Consider the following 21,518-nt stretch of genomic DNA (forward strand, 5'->3'; position numbering starts at 1 on the left):
GGAAAACTGGAGACTCAGCCTGTGTTCCAAACTAAGGGTCCCTTTTACTAAGCCGTGGCAGCAGTGCTGTAGCAGTGCCGCTGCGCACCCCCCCCCCCCCCCGGAGCGCATTCTTACTAGCATAGGAAAGCGGGGAGCGGGCGGGAGGGCCGATCCGCCCCGACTGCACGTTGCTGGGAGCTGCGTCGGCTCCGCTGGTTCCCTGCTCTCTCTGCCCCGGAACAGTTACTTCCTGTTCCGGGGCAGAGGGAGCAGCAAACCAGTGGAGCCGACACCCCCCCAGCAGCATGCACCCGGGGCAGACTGCCCCACCACCTCCCCTTCCTACGCCACTGCGTGGCAGGGCTACCACACAGGTAGCACATGGCAAAACAACACTACCATGGCACCCTGCAGTAGTTCTGTGTTTACCACTTGACATTTCTCATGCCAGAAAATATTTTTCTATTTTCTAGTGTGGGGTTGCAGTGTAGGCATGCCACGCTATCTGATTACCGCCAGATTAGTGCATGAGCCCTTACTGCCTATTAAATAGGTTGTAGTAAGGGCTCAGGTAGTAAATTGCCGCTCGCAAATATTTTTATTATCGCACGGTCATTTACAACTTCCAATTAAATTAATGGAAATTCCAGCCGTGGTAACAAGTGGCCTCAGCATGTGACAATTTCACGCACCCACTACCACAGGCTACTTTTTACCGCAGATTTGTAAAATGACCCCTAAAAGCGTCTGACTTTTCAAGAAGGAAAAAATATTTATCTTATTTATATTTTCCCAGCCTGAAGTATAAGAAGTACTGTCTCGGCTTTATGATAGAAAGAGGCCCTATGAAAAGGACCTGAAAGAGGAGAGGGAAGGACCATGAGGTGGGGGGGGGGGGGGGGGGGGGGGAGGGGAGAGCTGCATGGGAGAAAGAGTTAAGATTTAGTGTATAGTTTGCCCAAGGGCTTAATTTCCTATAAATATACAAAGTGAAAAATCTGCAAACAAAACTGTGCTAAATTTAAGAATTCATAAAAACTGCAACAGTACTGTCTGCACAAGACCTTGTCTAATGTTTTCCTGTGAAATTGTTTTCACTGGTTGAACGTGCAGCAAATTAACTGCTAGAGTTACTAATGTGTGCTACCCCGTTACCACGTGCTAATGCCATTAATGCCCATTATATGTCAAATGGGACCCGCAGTAAATTATATTCTATCAGCAGTAGTGCACTGTAGTGCATTTCAGTAACTCTAGCTGTGAATCCTTTACTGATGTGCTTTTTAATATTAATATTATTATTGCTATTATTATTATCGGCATGAGAGTTCCCCTTGCTCTTTTCAGACATTCAGTTCAATAAGAACTGGCCTCTTGTGAATGAAGGCTTGTAGTGCCATAGCCCAGCTATTCAGGATCCCCCCCCCCCCTCCCATTTTTAACCCATACTTACCCTGTCCATTGTAGTGCTCATCCTTGGCCAGGGACCATATCATTTGCTTTATTTCAATTCATACAGCTCTTTGTTTTGTTTTCTCATGACTTTCTCTGGAATCCAGCAACAGCTGTACTCTGATTTCGGCCAGTGAGTGCCACACAAATCAATCACTGAGACCCTCTCACCTAAGGACTATGAAAGTTTCATCTAGAGTCGCATCCAGCCTGAGAAACAGAAGACCTCACCTGTGAATCAAAGCCATGTCCCTCCCTAATACTGCCACTGACTCAGAATCAAAACTTACTACTTCAAAATTGCACACACAAACTGGCTTGTAGACCTTTTGACTGTTTTTGCCCTATAACTTAGCCTTTGGATTATAGGATTAAAAGTTTTAGGGCCCCGTTTACTAAGCCGTGCTAGAGGCGCGTTAGCGCTTCTAGCGTGAGCTAACCATTAGCGTGTGCAAACTGTGTCGGCGCCCACAATATTCCTATGGGTGCCTACACAGCACATGCTAATTTTGTGCACGCACTAAAAATGCTAGTGCACCTTAGTAAACAGGGCCCTTAATTATTTTAAAAATTTGGATATATTAAAGGGAAAGCACAATTATTTGATTAGTTGTTTTTGTCACCTGAATTAATTAAAATCCCTGCTTTGCCCAGGCTTAGTAGCTTATGAGTACAGGAAAGGGATTTGTCTATTGTTCATACACAAAAAGAACTTTATCCATTTCCAAGGTGGAGAGGCCTAAACTAAAACACCAGCACTTCAGAAGTACCCTTGAGTTCAGTCATCGATCTGGAGGCCTCCTCAGCATCTTCTTCTAGCACAGTGATTTCAACACTGTAAGGCACTCTGCTATAGCTTGGGCTAGAAAAGGGATTGAACCAACAGGGCAAGAAATTGCCACCAAAGGCGAGTTTCATGCTTTCCCAGCCGCTCGTCTTTTCCCAGGTTGGGCTCTCATTCTTTAGACGCTCAATACCCTGGAATAGGGACAAAAAAAAAAAAAGAAAAGAACTATATACATATACAAATACATATATACATACCTGATTCTGCTTAACATTAAGTTCACTTATTGTTCTATCTTTTGCCTCTTACCAAGAGGTCCTTTTACTAAGCTGAAATGCTTTGATGTTTCACCTATATATACTGTCATCTACCAGCATTTGCTTATTTCCGATCTGAGGAAGAAGGGCAACCTTTGAAAGCTAATCAAGAAATGTATTATGTCCAATAAGAAAAGGTATCATCTTATTTTCTTTTCCATGTTTTATTTTGTTTTATTTCTATTGATTACCTTTAAAAGTGGACTAACACGGCTACCACACCTCTCTACTAAGCTGTGTAGAAAGTGGCCTTTGCATGCCCTTATGCGGGTCTTTTCACAAGCTAAGGCCATTTTTATTGCAGCAGTAAAATGGCTGATTTTCTAATTTTTTTCCTTTATTGGTCACGTGCTAATGTCGCCATTAGTGTGCGGTCACTAAAAAAGAGTGCCGTGGTAGCACATATTGACACCTATTTTGTAAGTGGTAAAAGCTACCGTGTAATTCTATGTAATCAGTTAGTGCACGGTAATGTAGACATGTTGATTAGTACAGAAACACTCCCTCTCTACCCACCAGATGTGCCCTCCCCCCGTGAAACAAATTAAAATATTTTTAGCAAGTAAATATCATGCACTAATTGGGAACTTGGGGGTCCTTAAACGAAGTTGCGACAAAAAAGGGGGGCCTGTGCTGGCATTGGCATGTGTTTTTGATGTGCGCCGAGGCCCCCTTTTACCACAGCAGGTAAAAGGCAGGTTTTTTAAAAGAAATGGACGTGCGGCAAGTGAAGCACTAGCTGTGCACCCATTTTGGGCTCCTGCGCTACTTCTGCGGTAACCAGAAAGTGTGCTGCACTGCCTGATTACCGCCTGGTACAACGGTGCTACAAAAACAACAATATTTTTATAGCATCAGAAATGATGCACGCTGGGGGTGGGAACTACCGTTGGGCTGGTGCAGTAGCCTGGCGGTATTTCCCTTTTAGCGAGCGGTAAGCCCGCGTTGGGCTTACCACCACTTTGTAAAAGGGGCCCTTACTACAGGACACAGTAAGCCCTTTTAAGCTGTGGTAAGTGTGTGCTAGTGTTTACTGCAGCTTATTAAAAGGGCCTTTAAAAGCCTTTATTTAAGGCTGCAGTTATTTACGTTATTTATGTTATTGCTTTATTGTTTTTATATTGTTTGATGATATATTTATTTTAATAATTCTTATATTATGATGAAATCTACTTTTGGATGAATAGAATATAAATGTTTTGAAATAAGTAAATAAAATCTTCTGTTAGTGGCTTTTCCAGGATATAAAAGGAAATTTTAAAAGATTATTTTTTTATTACAGCTTTATCCCTATCCCCATTTATTATGTTTTCCTTTTCAGCCACATTTGAACCCATAAAATCCTCTGTCATCCTTTCATTATTACAAAACCCTTTTGAAATTGTTTTGATATCTTTTGTAATACTTTAAAATGAATTTCAACTTGTTTAATTACTTTCTTTATACTTTGTATATTGTGCGTAGTCTTTCTTTCACTATCCTTTCCCCCCTTTATTAATTTAAATAATCTCCTTTTTCAGATATTGCTTTTAAAAGGATTCTATTTTTAGTGTGACTGAATCTATGCTGTGGAACTCGCTGCCATCTTACCTGTAACTAGAACCCTCCTTCTACACCTTTAAGAAAGGTCTCAAAATGTTTCTTTTACTGAGAACTCAAGGAGCAGGGGACAGGTGCGGCATGCCAATCTTTTATGTAGATTGTGAGCCCTTTAGAGACAGAGAAAGTACCTGCATATAATAAATATAAACCGCTTTGATTATACCACAGAAAGTATCAAATCCCATTGCCCTTACCCTTACTCTTATAAACCTAAATAATTTTTTTTACCTCTCTTGCTTCTTTATATCTGTCTAATCTTATTGTTTTATAAACTGCTATGAAGGTAGTTTCTCTGAGTAAGTGAATATTTTAAGTCACTAAAGAAATCTACCGTAGAAGCATTCAATTTTTGACAGGGTGACTATGACAAAATGAGGAAAATGGTTAAAAAAAAGCTGAAAGGGTTGGCTGCGAAGGTTAGAACTTTAAGGGGGTCTTTTACTAAACCTTAGCTCGAGTTATCTGCAGTAGGGCCCATAGGAATAAAATGGACCCTGCTGCAGATAACTCGAGCTAAACTTTAGTAAAAGACCCCCTAAATCAGGCATGGCCATTGTTTAAAAATACCATCGTGGAAGCCCAGACCAGATGTATTCCATGTATTAACAAAGGTGGAAAGAAGAACAATCAACAGCCAACATGGTTAAAAGGTCACGTGAAACAGGCTGTTAGAGCCAAAGGAGCATCCTTCAAAGAATGGAAAAAGGATCCAAATGAAGAAAATAAGAAGCAACATAAGCAGTGTCAAGCTAGATGCAACACACTGATAAAGAAGGCTAAAAGAGAATATGAAGAAAAGCTTGCCATGGAGACAAAACTCATAGTAACACCTTTTTCAGGTACATCAGAAAAAGAAAGCCTGTGAGGGAATCCATGGGACTGTTACATCATGAATGAGCAAAAGGGGCACTCAAGGATGACAAAGTCATAGTGGAGAGATTGAAAGGGCCTTTTACAAAGCCACAGTACCGTATTTGGCGCGCAGTAAAAATAAGCATACGCTAAACGCTAGAGATGCCCATACTTTCCTATGTGATTAAATAGACCTTTGTACTTCTAGTGTGGGGATTAATTCAATATATACTTCTAGTATTGTCCCAAACACTGTCTAATAAGTACATAGATAGTACACTATCACAGTGTGAACACCATCTTCATTTAATAAACAATGTTAGTTTATGAATGAAGATGGTGGTCACACTGTGATAGTGTACTATCTATGAACTTTAGACAGTGTTTGGGACAATACTAGAAGCATACTTTCCTATGGGCATCTCTAGCATTTAGCGCATGCTAAAAATGCTACCCTGGCTTAGTAAAAGGCCCCCTGAATTAATTCTTTGCTTCCATCTTTACAGAAGAAGATGTAACAGAACTACCTGTACCAGAAATGGTTTTCAAGTGTGATGATGTGGAGGAACTGAAAGAAATTTCAATGAACCTGGAAGACGTACTGAACCAAATTGACAAGTTAAAAAGTGATAAATCACATAGACCAGATGGCATAAACTCAGGGTACTGAAAGAACTTAAATGGGAAATTGCTGATCTGTTGTTAGTGATGTATAACCTGTCATTAAAATTGTCCATAGTACCTGAAGATTGGAGGGTGGCCAATGTAACACCAATTTTTAAAAAGGGTTCCAGGGGTGATCCAGGAAATTACAGACTGGTAAGCCTGATTTCAGTGCCTGGCAAAATAGTGGAAACTATTATAAAGAATAAAATTATGGAACTCATTGACAAACATGGTTTAATGGGACAGAGTCAGCTTGGGTTCCACCAACGGAAGTCTCGCCTCTACAATTTGTTTAATTTTTTTATTTATTTGTTACATTTGTATCCCACATTTTTCCACCTATTTGTAGGCGCAATGTGGCTTACATAGTACCGGAGAGGCCTTTGCAGGCTCCGGTGTGAACAAGTACAGGGTGATGTGGTAAGATCAAGTTCATGTGGCACAGCCACATTAGGGAATCGGAGAACGGAAGAGTTGTGTTATGTCCATTACGTGCTTTAGTTTGGTTGTATTGCAGAGATTAGGCATTTAAGTTGGATCGGTAGGGTATGCCTTTTTAAACAGGTTGGTTTTTAGTGATTTCCGGACGTTTAGGTGGTCGTACGTCATTTTCAAGGCTTTTGGTAATGCGTTCCACAGTTGTGCGCTTATGTAGGAAAAACTAGATATGTAAGTTGTTTTGTATTTAAGTTTTTCATGGAGGGGTTTTGCGCTTTCAAATCGTGTTTTACCAAATATAAGCCTAGCTGCCATGTTTTGAGCAGTCTGAAGTTTCTTTAAGGTTTGTTCTTTACATCCCGCATAAATTCCATTGCAGTAATCTAAGTGGCTTAGTACCATTAATTGTATCAGGTTGTGAAATGTTTCCCTCGAGAAGAATTGTTTCACGCGTTTGAGTTTCCACGTTGAGTGGAACATTTTCTTTGTTGTGGATGCCACTTGGCTCTCTAGTGTTAAGTTTCGGTCCATTGTAACGCAGAGGATTTTCAAGCTGTCTGAGATAGGAAGGGTATGATCTGGGGTGTTGATACTTGTGGGGATGTCCATGCTGTGTTGGGATGAGAAGATGAGACAATGAGTTTTTTCTTTATTGAGTTTTAGTTGAAATGCATTTGCCCATGAATCCATGATGTTCAGGCCGAGCTTGATTTTGTTGGTAATTTCTGTCAGTTTGGTTTTGTAAGGAATGTATATTGTGACATCGTCTACATATATGAAAGGGTTAAGGCCATGTTTGGATAAGGACTTGGCAAGTGGGGTCATCATTCAGTTGAATAGGATCGGTGTTAGCGGTGATCCTTGCGGTACTCCCACGGTGATGATGTTTGAATTTGATTTTACTTGATATGTTCTTGTGGTTAGGAAGCCCTTGATCCAGATAAGTATGTTTCCACCAATCCTGAACTTATCTAGTAATCTTATTAATATATTATGGTTTACCATGTCGAATGCACTAGACATGTCGAATTGGAGAAGGATATTTTTGCCTGTTGCTATTTCCTGCTTGAATTTGGCTAGAAGAGTGAGAAATACTGTTTCCGTGCTGTGGAAGTGGCGAAAGCTTGACTGTGATTCGTGTAATATTGAGAATTTGTTTATGTAATCTGTATATTGTTTGGTTACCATGCTTTCCACCAGTTTGACCACCAACGGGATAGATGCTACTGGACGGTAGTTAGTGATTTTGTTTGTTTTTTTTCTTGGTATCTTTTGGTATTGGGGTAAGTAGGATATTGCCATTTTCCTTAGGAAAGAGGCCTTGCTGAAGCATGTAATTTAGGTGGGATGTGAGGTCTGCTATGAAGCGGTCAGGGGCGGATTTCATTAGGTAGCTGGGACAGGTATCTAGTTTACAGTGAGTGTTGGAAAACCTACCAATCGCCTGGGTAACTGTTTTGACGGTAAGGAGGGCGAAGTTTAACCAGATCCGATCTTTGAAGGAATAAACATGTGGATAAAGGTGGGCCAGTTAATGTAGTGTATCTAGATTTTCAGAAACCTTTTGTCAAACTTCCTCATCGGAAACTCCTGAGAAAATTAAAATGTCATGGGATAGGAGGCAATGTTCTGGTTTGGATTAGGAATTGGTTACTGGACAGAAAACAGAAGTAGGGTTAAATGGCCATTTTTCTCAAAGGAGGAGGGTGAATAGTGGAGTGCTGGGACTGGTGCTATTTAATATATTTATAAATGATCTGGAAAACAAAATGATGAGTGAGGTGATTAAATTTGCAGATAACACAAAACTATTCAAAGTTGTCAAAACACATGCAGACTGTGAAAAATTGTAGGAAGACCTTAGGAAATTTATATTTGTTACATTTGTACCCTGCACTTTCGCACTCATAGCAGGCTCAATGCAGCTTACATATTGTATACAGGTACTTATTTGTATCTGGGGCAATGGAGGGTTAAGTGACTTGCCCAGAGTCACAAGGAGCTGCCTGTGCCTGAAGTGGGAATTGAACTCAGTTCCTCAGGACCAAAGTCCACCACCTTAACCACTAGGCTAATCCTCCACTAAATTGGAAGACTGGGCATCCAAATGGCTGAAGAAATGTAATGCACAGTGATGCACATTGGAAAGAATAATCCAAATCATAGTTACCTGGACCGGATGATATTAACCCCAGAGTACTGATAGAATTGAAAAATTAACACAGAACTATTGTTAGTAATAAGTAATTTATCCTTAAAATCAAGCATGGTACCAAAAGATTGGAGGGTGGCCAATGTAATGCTGATTTTTAGAAAGGTTCCAGAGGTGATCCGGGAAATTATAGACTGGTGAGCCTGACATTGGTGCCAGGCAAAATGGTAGAAACTATTATAAAGAACAAACTTACAGAGATTATTCAAAAGTATGGATTATAAGTACATAAGTACATAAGTAGTGCCATACTGGGAAAGACCAAAGGTCCATCTAGCCCAGCATCCTGTCACCGACAGTGGCCAATCCAGGTCAAGGGCACCTGGCACGCTCCCCAAACGTAAAAACATTCCAGACAAGTTATACCTAAAAATGCGGAATTTTTCCAAGTCCATTTAATAGCGGTCTATGGACTTGTCCTTTAGGAATCTATCTAACCCCTTTTTAAACTCCGTCAAGCTAACCGCCCGTACCACGTTCTCCGGCAACGAATTCCAGAGTCTAATTACACGTTGGGTGAAGAAAAATTTTCTCCGATTCGTTTTAAATTTACCACACTGTAGCTTCAACTCATGCCCTCTAGTCCTAGTATTTTTGGATAGCGTGAACAGTCGCTTCACATCCACCCGATCCATTCCACTCATTATTTTATACACTTCTATCATATCTCCCCTCAGCCGTCTCTTCTCCAAGCTGAAAAGCCCTAGCCTTCTCAGCCTCTCTTCATAGGAAAGTCGTCCCATCCCCACTATCATTTTCGTCGCCCTTCGCTGTACCTTTTCCAATTCTACTATATCTTTTTTGAGATACGGAGACCAGTACTGAACACAATACTCCAGGTGCGGTCGCACCATGGAGCGATACAACAGCATTATAACATCCGCACACCTGGACTCCATACCCTTCCTAATAACACCCAACATTCTATTCGCTTTCCTAGCCGCAGCAGCACACTGAGCAGAAGGTTTCAGCGTATCATCGACGACGACACCCAGATCCCTTTCTTGATCCGTAACTCCTAACGCGGAACCTTGCAAGACGTAGCTATAATTCGGGTTCCTCTTACCCACATGCATCACTTTGCACTTGTCAACATTGAACTTCATCTGCCACTTGCACGCCCATTCTCCCAGTCTCGCAAGGTCCTCCTGTAATCGTTCACATTCCTCCTGCGACTTGACGACCCTGAATAATTTTGTGTCATCGGCGAATTTAATTACCTCACTAGTTATTCCCATCTCTAGGTCATTTATAAATACATTAAAAAGCAACGGACCCAGCACAGACCCCTGCGGGACCCCACTAACTACCCTCCTCCACTGAGAATACTGGCCACGCAATCCTACTCTCTGCTTCCTATCTTTCAACCAGTTCTTAATCCATAATAATACCCTACCTCCGATTCCATGACTCTGCAATTTCTTCAGGAGTCTTTCGTGCGGCACTTTGTCAAACGCCTTCTGAAAATCCAGATATACAATATCAACCGGCTCCCCATTGTCCACATGTTTGCTTACCCCCTCAAAAAAATGCATTAGATTGGTGAGGCAAGACTTCCCTTCACTAAATCCGTGCTGACTTTGTCTCATCAGTCCATGTTTTTGTATATGCTCTGCAATTTTATTCTTAATAATAGCCTCCACCATCTTGCCCGGCACCGACGTCAGACTCACCGGTCTATAATTTCCCGGATCTCCTCTGGAACCCTTCTTAAAAATCGGAGTAACATTGGCTACCCTCCAGTCTTCCGGTACTACACTCGATTTTAGGGACAGATTGCATATTTCTAACAGTAGCTCCGCAAGTTCATTTTTTAGTTCTATTAATACTCTGGGATGAATACCATCAGGTCCCGGTGATTTACTACTCTTCAGCTTGCTGAACTGACCCATTACATCCTCCAAGGTTACAGAGAATTCGTTTAGTTTCTCCGACTCCCCCGCTTCAAATATTCTTTCCGGCACCGGTGTCCCCCCCAAATCCTCCTCGGTGAAGACCGAAGCAAAGAATTCATTTAATTTCTCCGCTACGGCTTTGTCCTCCCTGATCGCCCCTTTAACACCATTTTCGTCCAGCGGCCCAACCGACTCTTTGGCCGGTTTCCTGCTTTTAATGTATCTAAAAAAAATTTTACTATGTATTTTTGCTTCCAACGCTAATTTCTTCTCAAAGTCCTTTTTTGCCCTCCTTATCTCCGCTTTGCATTTGGCTTGGCATTCCTTATGATCTATCCTGTTACTTTCAGTTGGTTCTCTTCTCCACTTTCTGAAGGATTGTTTTTTGGCTCTAATGACTTCCTTTATCTTACTGTTTAGCCACGCCGGCTGACGTTTAGTCTTTTTTCCCTTTTTTCTAATACGTGGAATATATTTGTCCTGAACCTCCAGGATGGTGTTTTTAAACAGCATCCATGCCTGACGCAAGTTTTTTACTCTGCGAGCTGCTCCTTTCAGTCTTTTTTTCACCATTTTTCTCATTTTGTCGTAATCACCTTTTCTATAGTTAAACGCTAGCGTACTTGATTTCCTAGTTTCACTTCCTTCAATGCCAATATCAAAACCGATCATATTATGATCACTGTTATAAAGCGGCCCTCGTACCGTTACCCCCTGCACTAGATCATGAGCACCACTAAGGACTAAGTCTAGTATTTTTCCTTCTCTTGTCGGCTCCTGAACTAGCTGTTCCATGAAGCTGTCCTTGATTTCATCAAGAAATCTTATGTCCCTTGCGTGTACAGATGTTACATTAACCCAGTCTATATGCGGGTAATTGAAATCCCCCATTATTATTGTGTTGCCCAGTTTGTTTGCGTCCCTGATTTCCTTTAACATTTCCGCATCCGTCTGTTCGTCCTGGCCAGGCGGACGGTAGTACACTCCTATCACTATCCTTTTCCCCTTTGCACATGGAATTTCAATCCACAGTGATTCCAAGGAGTGTTTTGTTTCCTGCAGAATTTTCAATCTATTTGATTCAAGGCTCTCGTTAATATACAATGCTACCCCTCCACCAATCCGATTCACCCTATCACTACGATATAATTTGTACCCCGGTATGACAGTGTCCCACTGGTTATCCTCCTTCCACCAGGTCTCAGAGATGCCTATTATATCTAATTTTTCATTTAGTGCAATATATTCTAACTCCCCCATCTTATTTCTTAGGCTCCTGGCATTCGCATATAGACATTTCAAACTATGTTTGTTGTTCCTAAGTACATCATGCTTAGTACTTGACAGTATTAATTGGCAATCTTTTGTCTGATTTTTATTGTTATTTAAGGATACCCGATCTACTACAATCTCTTTTGCAACCTCACTATCAGGATACTCTATCTTCCCTGTTATGGTGATATCTTTGAAAGATACCTTATCCCGAACCATGCTCTTTTTGAGCGACTGTCGGCCTTCCCCCCATTTCTAGTTTAAAAGCTGCTCTATCTCCTTCTTAAACGCCGATGCCAGCAGCCTGGTCCCACTCTGGTTAAGATGGAGCCCATCCTTTCGGAATAGGCTCCCCCTTCCCCAGAATGTTGCCCAGTTCCTAACAAATCTAAAGCCCTCCTCCCTGCACCATCGTCTCATCCACGCATTGAGACTCTGGAGCTCTGCCTGTCTCTTGGGCCCTGCGCGTGGCACAGGTAGCATTTCAGATTAATGAGACATGAAGGGGCATTTTCGAAAGGGACGTCCAAGTTTTGATTTGGACGTCCTTGCAAAACGTCCAAATTCAGGGGCAGGGAAAACCGTATTTTTGAAACAAGATGGACGTCCATCTTTCGTTTCAAAACTACCATCAGGGATGTCCAAATCCTTAAATTTGGACGTCCCTAGACATGGACGTTTCTGACTTTCAGCGATTTTTGAAACCAAAGACATCCATGTCAAAAACGTCCTAATGCAAGCCATTTGGTCCTGGGAGGAGCCAGCATTTGTAGTGCACTGGTTCCCCTGACATGCCAGGATACCAAGTGAGCACCCTAGGGGGCACTGCAGTGGACTTCATAAAATGCTCCCAGGAATATAGCTCCCTTACCTTGTGTGCTGAGCCCCCTCAAAACCCACTACCCACAACTGTACACCACTACCATAGCCCTTACGGGTGAAGGGGGGCACCTAGATGTGGGTACAGAGGGTTTGTGGTGGGTTTTGGAGAGCTCGCTGTTTCCTCCACAAATGTAACAGGTGGGGGGGTATGGGCCTGTCTGACGTGCACTGCAGTACCCACTAAAACTGCTCCTGAGACCTGCAAGTGCTGTCAGGGACCTGAGTATGACATCTGAGGCTGGCATAGAGGCTGGCACAAAATATTTTGCAAGATGTTTTTTGAGGGTGGGAGGGGGTTAGTGACCACTGGGGGTGTAACGGGAGGTCATCCCCAATTCTCTCCTGTGGTCATCTGGTCATTTCAGCCACCTTTTCGTGCCTTAGTCGTAAGAAAAACACGACCAGGTGAAAACGTCCAAGTGTTCGTCGAGGACGTCCTTGCTTTTTTCAATTATGGGTCCAGGACGTCCAAGTGTTAGGCACGCCCAAGTCCCGCCTTTGCTACATCTCTGACATGCCCCCTTGAAATTTGGACATCCCAGGCTGTGACGGACTGCAGTTGGAGATGTCCAAAATCAGTTTTCGATTATACCAATTTGGACGTTTTTGTGAAAAGGATGTCCATCTTTCAATTTATGTCGAAAGATGGACACCCTTCACTTTTGAAAATGAGCCTCAAAGTCAACATGGATTTACTGAAGAGAAATCTTGCCTCACCAATCTACTACATTTTTTTGAAGGGGTGAACAAACATGTAGATAAAGGTGAGCCGGTTGATATTGTGTATCTGGATTTTCAAAAGGCATGGAATGTTGCTACTAATTGGGTTTCAGCCAGGTACTTGTGACCTGGATTGGCCACTGGTGGAAGCAGGATACTGGGCTAGATGGACCAGTGGTCTGACCCAGTATAGCTATTCTTATGTCCTTATGTAATTACCATTTGACAGTTTATCAAAAACATTAACCTTGAAACTTGACAACTTCTCATATAAAAAGGATTCTTGGGAAAATCATCAGAGCTGTGTACTTGTCCCCACCCTAAATGTCCCTTTCTATAAGTACTTTATTTGAGCTCTTCATCTAGTTCCATTTTACTCTGTACCACAGATACTGGAATGAGTGGTAAAGGCTAGTTTAATTGAGTTGAAATTTCACGGAGATTGGAACACATTGCAAAGTCATCAAGCATTTTTAAAGCTTTTTCCTGGTGGCTGATGGCATACATTTTGAAAGCTACCTTACTATTGGTTATTGCCTGTGGTCATCAACTGACTCTGTTTCTTGCTTGGTTTCCTATAGGAAAAAATGGTCTCTAATGTTTAATGAGATATTTTGTTTTAACCATGTGCAAGTTTGTATACCAAAGAAGAAAGGTCTAAATAGGCATATTTTCAAAGTACTTGGACTTACTAACACCTTTTCATTCTTAATATCTAATTGTCATTAGAACATACATTCCTTGGTAGCCATATGTAAGATTTTTTGAAATACTTTCCAGATGTCTTCAGCTTTATTTTTCTATTGAATACTTAATCCCAGACTTAGTTTTACCTTCTCTGCATTTGCCTGATTTCAAATTATGATACATTGGGTCCCTGTTCCCCAAAAGCTCTATGACCTGCAAGTTATTCACAGTCCAAAGGTATTCCTTATCTACTCAAGGCTCTTGCGTATTGAGAAAAGTAGATATCCTTTGATATCCAGAAACATTTTCCCACTTGTTATTTACAATTGTTTCCTTACCCTGGACAGTTTCTGTATAAAGCCCTACACTCTTATTATGTGCCCAGGTAAGTCAGTAATAGAATAGAGCCCCCCAGGAAGGGTGGGGAAAAAACAAAAGGATGTGATATACTGGAAGAAGAGTCAAGAGTACGAAAGCTGTGAGGGGGGGAGGGGAGTGGGGCCACCAAGAGACAAAACCAGGCTCAGGGTAAACAACCTTAAGGGCCCCCCTCCATCCTCCACCATCTGTCACAGTCAAAAGTAAAGTTTTGTTTATATTTATAAATTTAAATTTCTAATATTGACTGTGTGAATTGCTTTTAAATGTTTTATTTCTTCAACCAATGCTGAAGAGGAAATATGAATGCTGTATTTGGAACAACAGGTTTTAGCCTTTTTTTCCATTTTGTTATCAGATAAGAGGATATACATCCAAAGGAAGCTGAATGTTTCATGAATTTCACACATGCTTCATATTGCACCATTACATTTCCAAAAACACAATCAAAACATAAGACATTTTTTCTGAACCATTCTTCACGATCACTTTCATTTAACTCTGATGTATTTGATTGGTCTGGTTCATTGGCCATTCTTTTTCTTGTCCTAATTCTTTGTGGAAATTCCATGTTAAAACTCTCATTTTCAGCAACTTGTTTACTTTTTTTCAAAATGGCACTCCAGTTTTCTAAGTTTGATACTAAGCTCTGAAGATGTTCTATTTCAATTTCTAACAAACATTTCTTTGCTTGCAACACTTTCTTGTGGTAATCTCTCAAACAGAGTAGGCAGCACCTTGGCACACATTCTAAATACCTACACCTGACAAACTGTACATGCATGCAACTAACAATAACCAGCAATAAGTTACATGCATAGAACTTCTATCCAGAGTATTTTGGGCAGGGTATCTAACCTTCTGAGTCACACAGCTCCACCAAGTTCTGCCTTACTCATGAGGCATCTTTCTTGCTCCACCTTAGGCATATACCGTTGACATGCTGAGGCGCTACCATTGATAAGGAGTTGCCATAAAAGCAGATCCCCTTTTAAGCGTTGACTCTCTTTCTTGATTCCTTCAGCCTCCCCATCTCATAAAAGTCTGAGGTAGGCACCGTCGACTCTCGGTTATGCTGGCACTGATTTCCTTCTGTAGAAGAGAGGGACTGCCCTTGTTGATTGATGTCACCAATGACACTGCTAGCATGTGACCCAACTACTCATATTTGACCACTGTTGCAGCTTGGATTGGTCTGAACTTACTGCTATGTGCTCAATTAGGTTAGTACCCACTGAATGCTGTGACAAGGACCCTACCTTCCTAAAATTGGAGATGATGGGGTGGGTGAACCACTGGAGCAGCAGGCTAAAATGGTGATCGCACTCTTGCAAATGTCTTTCTCGCTGCCTCCCGCTCCTCCCCCTTTCTGCCTCTGGACCTCCCCTCTTATTGCCCAACCCTATCCCTTGGCCTTACTACTTCCTATCATCATGCCTTATACCCCTCTATCTATCCCGCCTCCTCCTACCAGCGCCCCCCCCCCCCCTTAGCCCCACTTTTCTGCCATGCCTGGGCTACCATCCATTTGTAAGGCCACCCACCCTTAAAATAGGGTCAGCTTCCTTTCCATCAAAACCTTAAGCCAGAGAGAGCACATAAGGACACATTGAAATGATTTCAAATATGTCTGCAGTCTGTCAATTTCAAATCTGGACTCAGCTATAATGTTAAGACTTTCCACTTCTTCAAGTGCATTCAAATTGCCTGGCAGATGTACAGCTATGGAAGGTATGTTTCCAACCCTTATGGACCAATGGGTGTCAGACATTCTATGCAATAACCCATTGATGTTTTTCATAAATATTTTCCATCTTTGAGGACTTGAGCTGAATAGGGAATATAGCATTTCAAGGACTCCGAAAAACATCACAACCAGAGGACTGCTTTCTGCTGCATGGACTCCACACAAATATAGACTGTGACAAGCACAGGGTGAAAACTCAACCAACTGATTCATTCTTAATATGTGAGCTTTAGCCCCATTGTAAGCTCTACTCATGTTGATACCATTGTTGTACCCCTGCCCCCAACACTCAGTAATTAGAATTTTATATTTTCAGAGAAACTCAATAATTAGATTGGCAAAGTCTTGACCAGTCTTTATATTGGAATCTATAAACTCAAGAACTCTCTCTTCAGTTTCATATAATTCAGTTCCCTCCTTCATTAGAATATATATTAAAATGAAATTATTTTGCTGAATCTCTTTCCATTAAAATTTTATTCCTAACACAATCAGTACAGCACTCTATGAACTCATTCTGTATGTTAGCTAATAGTGAACTTGTATCCAGAAAAGTGGCCAATATGGCACTGCTCTACACTCTTGTACCTGTTAAGACTTCATGGAGTGGTCTTAGGATACATTTTACTCTGCATTCATTTTTGTGCATTTTAGACTGACCCCTGATGCAGGTTGTGTGATGCCAAAACACGGCCCATGTCGGGTCTTTTAATAAAGTACATTTGTTCCAATCTTGACAGCCCTTTGTGTTGTAAATTTACTTCGCACGATCTGCCTCTAGTAAAACCGTATTGCTACATCTATCGAGCAGGGACTGTTTGTGTCAGGTGTTCAGCACTGCGTGCGTCTGGTAGCGCTATACAAATGTTAATAATAATAATAATAATCTTTCAGTGCACTGGGCTGTAAAAATCTCACTCTCTTTTTCCTTCAGGAGAATGTCCATGACTTTTTCTACCACTAAAGTGAGGCTTACTAACCTGTAGTTTCCCACCTCTTATTTTTTAGAATTTTTGTGAAGGAGACCCCTGTCTGTTTTTTTTCCAATTCTGAGCTCCCTCAGTATCCTGAGATTTATTCCATACATTCCCATGGCTTTCTCCATTTTTAGTTCTTCAAATTCTTCACAAACTTTCTCTTCTGCAAATGGTGCTCTATCTACTTCACCATGATATTATTTTTCAAAGTTTAATATTTAAAAGTATGGTATTTAATTTTGTGTTTTTACAGGATTGTTGTGGGAAGGGGTCTGGGATTATGTTAAATTTGATTATCAAAATTTAGGGGGATAGACGGGACATAGGTCTGAACTTTGAAGGGGGGGTATAAGGCTGAAAGTTGACCTAGAGCACCCAATGCCCTAGCACCGGTCCTGTACATACCCAGGCAGTACTAAATTGATGTCTCTATCACTTCTCTTACTACATTGTATTGTGTATGTGGTTTATTCCCCACTTAGATTTTTATAGATATAGCAGACCATACATAAAGTTTTATTATTATTACATTTCAGGTCTTTACATTTTCAACTTTCCTTCTTACAAGACTAATACTTTAACTAGCACCTCTATCCCTTTCTGTTTTTTGTCAAAATTACCATATTTTTCGGACTATAAGACACACTTTTTTCCTCCCAAATTTGGGAGGAAAATGGGGGGTGCGTCTTATAGTCCGAAGGTAGAGAAATTTAGCAGGCCGCCCTCCCTCCTGCCGAGTTTGGGATCGCCCTCCCTTCCCCTGCCTTCCCTCCGAGGTCTAAAAGTAATTTTACCTAGTCGGGCTTCAGCGAAAAGCATGCAGGCTCAGCACATCACTCTTCCCTTCTGTCTCTCTCAGCTCTCTGGTCCCGCCCTCAAACAGGAAATGAAGGCGGGACCAGAGCTAAGAGAGACAGAAGGGAAGAGTGATGTCCTGAGCCTGCATGCTTTCGCTGAAGCCCGACTAGGTAAAATTACTTTTAGACCTCAGAGGGAGGGAGGGCAGGGGATCTTGGAATTCAGCAGGGCAGGAGGGAGGGAGGGAGGGATTCGGACAAGATGCACCGGAGCACCTAGGTTTTAGAGGAGGAAAAAGGTGTGTCTTATAGTCCGAATTTTTTTTCCTATTTCCCTCCTCTAAAACCTAGGTGTGTCTTATGGTCCAGTGCGTCTTATAGTCCGAAAAATACGGTAGCACAGCCACCAAGGTTAGAGAACATTTGAAGCCTGATGCTGTTATACAGTTTAGTGTTGTAACAACTGCTCTGTGTAGGTCACCCCATGCTTTCCTGGACACACTGCTGCTGTTTAAGGTTGTCCTACTAGATTTGTGTATCGAAGAAAGCACAATAGGCCTCCAGGAGTGGGTTGGCATCCAAATTTTAATGAAGGACCCAACATGGGTCGTGTTTCAGTGTAACTCCTATGTCAGGCATCGCTCAGAATGTACTACTGCCACTGATGAAGCAGTAGCACAGCCTGAGTGATGCCTTCTATTCTTTCAAATATCAACAGGCTAACATATATAAAGGTAAAAAAAATAGCATCAGATCAAGTCTATCTTTCCTAGCTTTTTTGCTGCTCACAGAGACACACTATTGATATGGTGATATTTTTTACCTTTATATGTGCTGGTATTGCACGTTGATAATTGAAAGAAGAGAAAGCATCACTTAGATTGTACTACTGCCACTGATGACCCCCACAGGTGTTACGTTGAAACACGGCCCATGTCAGGTCCATCAATAAAGTTTAGATACCAACCCACTCTTGGAGGCCCATTGTGCCTTTTTTTGGCTTGGTTTTGTTTCCTGCATTTTGGATTCCATCTTTCCAGCTCTGCTAGATTTGTCTGCCACATTTGATAGTGTTGACCATCTTCACCCACTACAGCACTTGAAAATCATCAGTATCAGATGAGGCTCAGATCTTAAGTCATTCAAATTATTCTTGTTGACTTTTTTGATGGACTGTGATCAATCAGTCAAATTTTCCACTCCAAGGGGGTCTTATCTGTGGAGTGCCCTGGGATTTGATGTTCTTTCCAGTCCTTTTAAATATTTATGCTTAGCCAATCTAGAATGGAGGGTAGCCTACACAGAACAGCAATCACAACCCTGACCACCTTACTTTATTATATTACCACGTAATCTGCCTTGTACCTTCCCTTAGTAAATAAAAGATGTACTGTACTTTTGTTGAATAAATGTTCTTTATGATTAAAAAAATGGACACACCGTGTTATTTAAAGTTAAATCCAGGTAAGACTGAAATTCTCTGAGTTGGGAGAGCTCCTATGACCATCTTCAGTTCTGATTTCAAAATGCATAATGTGTTGTTAATTCCATTTTAAAAGATTTGTGGTTTGTCAGTCAGGATGTATTCATTCATTAACCATGCCTTAACAAATCTCAGTGGTGGTCAGGAGAGCTTTTGTGAATCTTTTCTTTAATTAGACACATATGGACATTTTTACCACAGTCCAAACCACGGAGAGTTTTGCAAGCATTGACTCTGTCCCACCTTGAGTAATGGAGCTCTATATTGGGACTGACCAATAAATATATCTCACAGCTGTAATTAGTCCAGATCCAGAATAGAGCAGTCAAAATTATTACCAACCACAAAAGGTGAAGTAGAACTACCTTGCTATTGAAAAGCCTACATTGGTTACTTATCAGTTTACACATAGTTTTCAAGATCTATGCTTTGATTTTTAGAGCTTTAGGAAACATGGCCCTAGAATATATAGAAAAACAACACGGGTGAAAGTGAAGAGAGTACCAAATGACCAAGACAAACAAGGAATAACAGCATCCAAGAGTTTATTTTTCAAAATAAGCCCTACATGGGCCGTGTTTCAGCGCAATGCCTTCCTCAGGAGTCGTAATGATTCAAATAAAGTCAGCTTCATAGAGTGTATAAATGGAAAAAAAAAAACATTGAAGCGCTGGAGCAATAAGCGCTGCAATGCATAGCGACCAATCGTCTCTGCACCAGTTGACTCTTGGATGCTCTTACTCCTTGTTTGCCTTGGTCATTTGATACTTACTTCACTTTCACCCGTGGTTTTTTTTTTGCTTGACTTTTTGTGGAAGTTGTGAAGACCCGTCCTTTTCTTTCTTGCCCAGAATATATAGAGGAAATACAATGCTGTGTCACACTATGAGGCAAATTTCATAACAAGTTGCCTAGGTTTGGAGGTTGAGACAGTGCTAATTTTTAGCCTACACTAAAAAGACACATAGAGGCATATTTTCAAAGCACTTACTTACAAAGTTTCATAGTAGCCCATGGAACTTTGTAAGCTTATGTCGGTGGTTCCCAAACCTGGTCCTGGAGGCACCCCAGCCAGTCAGGTTTTCAGGATATCCACAATGAATATTCATGAGACAGATTTGCATGCAGTGGAGGCAGTGCATGCAAATATCTCTTGTGAATATTCATTGTGGGTACCCTGAAAACCTGACTGGCTGGGGTGCCTCCAGGACCAGGTCTGGGAACCACTAGTCTAGGTGTTTTGAAAATGAGCACTATTGGCACCTATGTGTCATTATAAAATACTAGGGGTAAACTGGGAGAAATTGCAGGTAGATTGAATGCTACTTTTTTTTAGCAATTTTGTCAAACTTATTAGCTCAAATTTTTTAAATATTATTAATACTAATCCTGTTATGCAATGTTTTATTATTTTGTTTTGTATTTGCACTCTTACTGGTTTAAAATGTTTTATTTTGGACTTCCAATGTGACGTCAGCAGTGAATGGCTGCTTGATCATAGACCTCCATGGAGGAGGTGGAAACCAGATTAGATGAACAACATGTGGATTTTAAGTTTAGTGAGACAGTAGATTGGATTGAAAGTCAGACGGGAACTCTCCTAGTAAAAATAGAGGATCTGGAGAATTGGAACAATCTGTGCATTAGGTGAGTTCCTGGGGAGAAAGACAATGAGAACTGCACAGAAATGATTCAGCAACTTCGTGCATCCATATTGGCTCATGGACCAAATGGTGGAAACTTAGACCATCTGATTAAATTTGAGCAGGCACACTGCACCTTAAGATCCAGACAAAATAATCTTCCCCAGGATATCTTGGCCTGTTTACATACTTATACGATAAAAGATTTGGTGCTTCAGAAAGCTAGAAAGATGGGACAAATCAAATAGCAGGGCATTCTCAGATTTCCAATGATGTGTCGGTTCTGGCCCTGCAATGTCATATAGAAATGAAGGCCTTTACATGCAGCTCACAGAAGGAAGCAGTGTGCTGTACGTGGCTCTACATCTTTGGACTACAGTTTGCTATAAGAGGCATTGTTTATAAAGTGAAAACCTTGCAGAAAGGTCAGAAAGTGCTTAACAAAGTAGCCACTTCAACTGAGAATGCACCTGGAAATAATCCCCCGCGTGCTCACAGACCTCACTGGAAATGCACACTGTCAAGAGGCAGAAGACTGAACATCCTACTAGCTGCACTAGAATTATTGGCTTGGACAGTACAAAGTGGACGTTGGACTCTAAGTATACTTGCCTTGTATATATGATGTGGAACATATTATTGTGGTAATATGGGGGTGTGAGGGGATATATAGAAAACAGTCCCTCACCCTTAAGAAGAAGTATTGCGAGCCACCTTAAAACCCTTAGC

General features: G+C 41.3%; 1 protein-coding gene across 4 annotated transcripts in view; it reads right to left on the reverse strand.

Moving 5' to 3' along the window:
• Positions 1 to 284: 284 nt before the first annotated feature.
• ZDHHC3 (zinc finger DHHC-type containing 3) overlaps positions 285 to 21,518 on the reverse strand; it is a 94,320-nt gene continuing 73,086 nt past the window's right edge. For all 4 annotated transcript variants that reach the window (XM_030203522.1, XM_030203530.1, XM_030203539.1 and 1 more), the window contains exon 7: positions 285 to 2,412. In XM_030203522.1, the coding sequence (XP_030059382.1) occupies positions 2,179 to 2,412 (234 nt within the window). In that variant the 3' untranslated portion in view covers positions 285 to 2,178. The remainder of the gene's footprint in view (positions 2,413 to 21,518) is intronic.

This window comes from Microcaecilia unicolor, chromosome 1 (assembly GCF_901765095.1).
Source record: "Microcaecilia unicolor chromosome 1, aMicUni1.1, whole genome shotgun sequence".
Lineage (NCBI taxonomy): Eukaryota > Metazoa > Chordata > Amphibia > Gymnophiona > Siphonopidae > Microcaecilia > Microcaecilia unicolor.